General features: G+C 33.0%; 1 protein-coding gene across 3 annotated transcripts in view; it reads left to right on the top strand.

Moving 5' to 3' along the window:
• Window positions 1-7,374, top strand: part of LOC117124042 (adenylate cyclase type 2-like) — a 55,847-nt gene that overhangs the window by 40,938 nt on the left and 7,535 nt on the right. For all 3 annotated transcript variants that reach the window (XM_033270163.1, XM_033270162.1, XM_033270164.1), the window contains 3 exons: window positions 241-373; window positions 5,498-5,656; window positions 7,246-7,304. In XM_033270163.1, coding sequence (XP_033126054.1) covers window positions 241-373; window positions 5,498-5,656; window positions 7,246-7,304 — 351 coding nt within the window. The remainder of the gene's footprint in view (window positions 1-240; window positions 374-5,497; window positions 5,657-7,245; window positions 7,305-7,374) is intronic.

A 7,374-nucleotide genomic window follows, 5' to 3' on the forward strand; every position in this document is an offset into this window, starting at 1 on the left:
GGAGAGTCACTGTATGAAGGTAATCATTACAACTGCTGCCTATCCCCTGGGGAACAGCCCTCTTACTGCCACTGCAGAATGATTTCCAGCGGCGCAGTCCAAATTCCCTAGTTAAGATTACCTAATTAATCAACTAGTACCAAATGAACAACTTAGGTAATTCATTTTACTTTAACACAATTAGAGTTATTGGATCTGTTATTAAGGTCATTCCAGTTCTATCCCATGTTCCTCATTTAGGAAAGTGCACATAACCATGGCAACGCTTGAACACCTCAATGGAAAATTTGAAGTGGAAGAAGGCAACGGCCAAGCAAGGAGTCAGTATCTCAAGCAGAATGATGTTCAGACGTTCTTCATCATTCCACCTAAAGTGAGTTCATTGACCTTTCATTTGATATAAACTACTGTACTTTATACAAAAGGATTTATGTACTTGGAATTATTATTTTTTTATTTTATTATTTCTTTTGAATTGCTGTGGAAATTAGTGTTGTTGATTTTGTTAATTTTAATGTTGATGTAAGAAAACACATGACTAATGATGGTTTTTCTGTTGTTAATATTTGGATTGCTGTTATCATTCCATAGTCTGATTGGGCTACTTTACCATAGTAATGTATTATCATAAGTATGCCTACAAACAATACATAATAGACATAAGTAGGAATTAATGACATTTCAAACTAAAGGTAAAGAAACAAATTTGAAATTAACTATTTGATAACTTCCCGAACATTCTCATTTCTGTAATTAATATTGTATATTAAGAAAATCCATAAACCTATTAACAATCTCATAATCAGTTGGCAGTTGTGATGTCATCAATGATGAAGCCAAAGGTCAGTAATTAAATTCGCGTTTCATGTTTCCTCGTTATCAAGATTCGTTTTAGCATCATTATACATAATGCATATCAGAAATCAATCACAGTATTTCTACATGAGTACTGGAGTATTACATCACATAATCAAAGGCGAGTTGAATGACAGAGTGGCTAGCGTAGCCATTATTCGGTGCTGGTTCGAAGGGGAAACTCCCTATGGTTTTGGTGGTGGAACAGGTCTTCTCGGGTAAGGACTAAAAACTGTAGGCCCAGTGCACACTGTGGCTCGTGTGCACTATAAAGAACCCAGGACATCATTCAAGACGAGTAGGGGGATACCCCGGTGTACTGGAACAGGCAGTCCCTGTGGCAGACAACGAGAGCTGCTGACACGAAGCGACCCTTAGGGGCGAAGAAAGTCAATGATCGAGTTACTAGTCCACATGGCAAGCGCCATGAGCATCTTGATGGATACCGGCACTAAGTAAAATCACACTATTATTACTTACTTTACTGCCCAGTTTAATGGCCATGGCTCCTCGTCAATGAGGGTTGGACACATTCATATCATGTCTTGGCTGTTAGCTGTTGATAGCATTTCTCCATTTAGAGTAGTCCTGAGCTAGAGCAGCATCAACTTTTTATAATGTCATTCCGGATGTTATAATACCACCTTTTCTTTGGTCGGCCCCTTGGCATTTTCCCTCCAATATTGCATCAAAGCAGCCACCTGATTAACTGTCAACATCACCTAGGTACCACCTATATACCCAGTGCTTGCAAATGCGGCTGAGGATTGAGCAATTATTATTATTATTATTATTATTATTATTATAATACAGGTTTCTTTCCACCCCCATTCCGTCTTTCTACAGCCTCTACACTAGTGTTTCTTATGATTGTGTGTCCTGATAACTTTTTGATTTCTATTTCTTCAAAACTGAATCTACTAGCTGAGCCAACATCTATTTAAATGAAAACAATATCCTGCACACGTAATCTTTTCTAATATTAGATCAGAATCAAATTAATATGTCTCCTTACAGTAATAGAGTGAATCTATGCATTTACCAAATCATGTTGTTTCATAAATAAATAAAATATTTGCTTCTTCTAGAATTTCCCCCATGTCTACTCGCATTGCTTTTCCTGCAAGCTGTTTTGACTTTAGTTACCATGAGCATCTGACTGGGATTTCTCATCTCTAATTGGATTCTTTTAAATGTATGTTCTCTCTATCAGCCAATTAGCTCAAACAAATATATTATGCATGTCTCATTTGTGATATAGGCCTCTTGTGTATTTGCTGGTTATTTTCCCACTTCCCACTCTTGTGTTTATCATTTTGAGCCAAGTAATTTTCCGTTTTGAAAATTATCTTCTTTTTTTTCCTCCAGGGATTGCAAAGTTTGTCATTATATGTTTCCTAACAAAATCCAACTTTCCAAGTTAAAGAATGTCAGTCAATTTAGACAACCCTCAAACAAGTTAGATGATTTAAAATAATTTTATTTTGACTTAATATATATTTTAATCTTTAAATGGCAATGAAAATATTATTTTCAAGTAAAAGCTTATAAAATTAAATTTATAACTTTATATTAAGCCTTTTGTAAAAGTGGTTTGGCAGTGGGAACAGTTTGGTCGGGGTTTTCGCATGTGTCCTTGAGCAAGACACTTTATCTGCATTACCTCTCTCCACCCAGGAGTATAAATGGATACGTGGTGGGGTTGCCTGCTCCTGCGCTGATTGCAACAGCAACACGCATGTGGACCCAATGACCGGGGTCAAATGTGCTTTGTATCTGCAAAGAAAGTCGATGTGTAAATATACTGAATATAATAAGTTGAATATAATAATTTATCTGTAAGTTGTTTTCCTTTCCTGCCACTTTTTTTCGTTAATGAACATGTTAAAGATGTTAGCTGTTGTTAGAAACCACAAACGTCTAGCTAGGCCTAAGCTAGCTGGTCGGTAATGATCTAGGTTTAGGCTAACTGCAAAGGGAAGGTGATTGACTTATAAAGCAATTTTTATAATACACGTAACCATACACCAAATGAGATTATTTCATTTTGGTTAAATTAAAGCTCGGACAGAACCTCTGGCAATTTTTCATTCATTATACTCTGACCTTCATGCAATAATTCTGTCTAGCATAGTTCAGTTCAGTTCAACTTTGTTTAGCACTGAGGCTAGATCAACACAGGGCTGTTCCACCTTGGGGCCCTGCACATGAATACAAAAAAAAAGACAGCAATGTGACAAAAGTTATAAATATACAGATGTTAAAATAAACAAATAATTTTATTAAGCATGTGCTTAAATGAAGTAAGTATGGAATACATGGTATATGGCTCGCATTTAAAAATAATTGTTTATTATTCAATATAAGCAGTTAATGTTTTGAATTTTACTATTCAAATATATTCACCCAATGCAGATAAAAATCTGTAAACTCTCATTTTTGTGGTTAAATTAAAATTCATGTTCTTACATTGTTTATATTAAGATACAGAAAATCTCACATTCCTACATTAGACAATCTACTGTACATTAACTTCATTTATTATGGTGATCTGAGCTCACCACCTTAGTTGTAATACCTGAAATAGCAGTAATTAAATTTAATCAATTGCAATTTATGTAGTTGAAATAATGAATTTTAAATAATATATTTTATGTAACCTAAATTTTAATTCAAATTATTTATGACTTATTAATATTGATTATATTTAACGAAAATTATATTCGTAATAGTAATAATTGAAATGCAGTGCTTTTAACTGAGTGATTTTAGTGGATTTTTTACAAGAGTTTTATACAGAGTGTATTTTTATAAATTGTGTAAATTTTGCATATCGATTTTGTAATTTCAACATTGTAAGCCTGTGGACTACTCATTATGCATGTAAACAAGGTAATTCAACAGAAGGACGCACATCTCCGCTCTCGAACAAAACGCGTGCGTACAGTCCTTTGGTCTTTACTGTGGCATCGACAATCCGATACTAGTTGCGAGTACAGCCGTCAATTATTAGTCTATGCGTGCCATTCGTTTTATGGTGTTATTTTTTATTTTATTAATTGGGGGTACTTCGCAATGTCTGTTACATCTGATTTTTTTTTACCGCGAGCTTGTTAAATGCTTCTATAAACTGCAATTTGATTTGTGAAAATTGACCAAGAAAATGAAAAGTTATAGCAATTTAAAATTNNTTTAAAATTTACGAATTTTATAAAATTTCATGTTCTTATGTAACATTAATCTGTCATTTTGACAATGTTGGCATAAGGTGCCGAAAACGAACATTTGAGTATATACAGAACATTTATTAATTTTTTCTACGAAGTAAGTCTCATGAACGACAATTCACCACAATTTTGGTAAAATTAATGTTGAAATGAAGAATATAATTTCAGTCTAATGTTAGTGCAAAATATCATTAGGCCTTTGTAATCACCGCCCGACGCGCGATTATCATGGCAACTAAAACGCGCGTGAGTAATTTGTCACGTACGCTGACGGTTTATGGTCTGGTTGCTATGGTTTTGTGACATTCAGTGTGTAGGGACGCACATGCGTTTGGTAAACAGTTTTCGCTATCTACCAGGCAGCATCGTTTATTTCATACACAAATAGTTTGTATGGAAAAATACATTAAGGTAAAAATATAAAAATATTTACAGTAATTTCAAAAGCCATGAACTACGGAAACATGACTAAATTGAGTTTCTTTTATATCAAGAGCTGACTGTGTAATTAATTTTGAAGCTTTAACTCCCCTGGTGTTTCATAAAAAAGAATTGCCTTGCTTTGTTGCCACAATATGTATGTCAGAATTGTTGAGAGGATTTGTGTCCAGATGGAACTGCTCTGATTGACCTTTGAACTGTGGAGAAAACATGTCCATTTTTCAGAATGATTTTGAATATTTGATAAAAGGTGTAAATATCTGTAGAAGTGATTTTAAAAGGAAGTTCTTGTCATTTCAAGCTTTTATTTTGAAAGGTGACCAAAATAACTGTAAACACTTAAATCAGAAAATTTAACAGAGAGGTGATAGGCAAAGTAATAAATCAAAAACTAAACAATATTATGGAAAGATATGATTCAGTTTCTAGTCTTCACATTTTCATACTTGCAATCTTGGGTTGTTTGTTTATATATTTTCATTTTCTTTATACTTTTTTTTTCATTTTTTACTGCGTGTTGTAATGATGAATATTTCTATTGATTTTTACATTGGTGTTATGTTGACATTTAAATTTTTCATTGAGGCTAAAAGTTGTTTTCTAATAATACAGACTCACACAAGAGACAGGTTAGGTACGTTTGGGACTAGAAGTCAATTTTAAATAACACAAATCAACAAATAAATTCATTTCAGAAAAGGTTATCAGATTATGATTCAAGCTACACTATCCAGCGAGACAATAATAATTACCAATAGTTTACTAAAATAAATGCCAAATTGTTGGGCATACCCATTATATATATATGTTTTTTTTTAGGATCAGTTATATAGTACTTTATTAATCGATTTTTCAGAACTATTCATCATTTGTGATAACGCCTGTGTTTTCATTAATTCTGCACCCATTAACGTCAGATATATGTATAGGTATATACATTTATTGTCTTAATGATGATTAATTCTGTTTCCTAGTCCTCGGAGGAAGAAATGCTTCATGCCGAGAATGATGAGAAGGAAATGAACCGCACAAGAGCTTCCAAGAAGATGGCACGCTACCTTGAAACGTGGGGAGCCGATAAACCATTCGCAAACTTAGCATTTCTTCCAGTTACGCGATCTATAGGTTTGTCAGTAAGTATTTAATAATAAATTAATTTATCAGTCTACATAGTGGATTAATATGAGTTGGTACCACCTGGAAGCTGTTTCAATGTTGAATGTAATATTGATCTGTGTGAAATGCATGGAGGAACAAGGACTATTTTGCAGGGAACACCGGCTGGATGTTGATGAGATTCATTGGTTTGTTGTTGGATGTTGATGTTCTAATTCTAATGTAGGAAATTCTAATTGGAAATATATCAAAAATTTATTATATTTATTTATGATATTTTATTAGTGTTGATAATATTGCAAACCATGAATTTACAGATTCCATTAGAAATACTTTCAAAGACAATATTTATACATTTGAAAGTTATTTTTAGAATATTTAGTGCATAGAAAATATTTACTGGAATGATGAATTGTCGAAAATGTTTAGAACATAGACACATTATCGAGTCTAGGAATAGGCAGTGTCACAACTAGAACAGATTTTTATGAACGAAATGATCATTTACAGATCAGTATGGTGCCTCAACAATAAACAATAAAGTACACAAAAATTAACAATACAAGCGTGATCTTTGTGCCAATTAATCTGGTGGAGACGTGTTTCTCCCGATCAAAATTACTCAAATGATACGAGATGTTATCGGCAGTGTAATTAATGCACTATCATGTTCCTGTTAACAACAGTTGTCAGTCTTACACAGTATTTGACTGTACACCCTTATGAATTGCTTTTTAATGTGCTCTTGATATAGTGCCCTCTATTGTTTAGAAACTCTTTATTACTTGAATCGTGAAGCTCTACTATTGAATTTATAAATTTAAGAATGACTTTATTACGTATATTTCCCCTTTGATTTTCATCAGATAAAAATTCATCTTTTTGGTTTGTTCTTGTCCTTAGATTTTGTAATAATGTTTTTATTCCTTTATTCTAGTTCTCTATACTCAAATATTAATCCCAGGAGATGTTGGTTGGCCATGAAGATGAATAACTTCTGTTCCCTAATGTGTTGCTAACATTCTTTTCACATTTAACAAGACAGCAGAGAGAGATTATTAGAAAGAAGTGAATGGTGAAGATGAGGATGATGATGATGAGGAGGAGGAGGCAGGCTGGGAGGAATAGGAATATGAAAAGTAGAATGATGATGATGAGGAGGAGGAGTATGATGAGGACAATGATGATGGCACTGTTAATTATGATACATTACAATAAATTAATTATTGATGCTAGTAAAAGAAGAATTATAGATTTATAATAAACAGCTAAACAACTAGTAAAGTGTGTATCGTATATGTAATATCAAGAAGAAAATCACAATTTATTTCAGATGAATGAATAAATATGTCTCAAAAATTGTCATATATTTCATACAAGTCAGAAAATTATGAAGATAACAAAATTGACATTGAACTAATGTAGCAGCACACTATACTGTAGTTTTGTTGAAAGTTTAGAAGACTGAGAGGTATTAAATTACGTATGCTTGCCATCACAATAAACTATTCTTATTTCCTCTGTGAATTTTAACGAGAAAACTGCATAACAGGAATAGTATGTACAAATTTGTTCACTGTGGAGCCTTCTTCATTTCATTCCTTAGGGAATTTATGCCATCAACAGCTGCCTCTTCCCATTATCTATAATGGAGCACAATACAAAGTAAGTGCTTAAACTTATTACTTATTTGCTTACTAATCAAAATTAAAAATACTCATATATTGTATATATG

The sequence above is a fragment of the Anneissia japonica genome, unplaced genomic scaffold, assembly GCF_011630105.1.
Source record: "Anneissia japonica isolate Jap-2015-1 unplaced genomic scaffold, ASM1163010v1 scaffold522_len1101056_cov227, whole genome shotgun sequence".
NCBI classification, from domain to species: Eukaryota; Metazoa; Echinodermata; class Crinoidea; order Comatulida; family Comatulidae; genus Anneissia; species Anneissia japonica.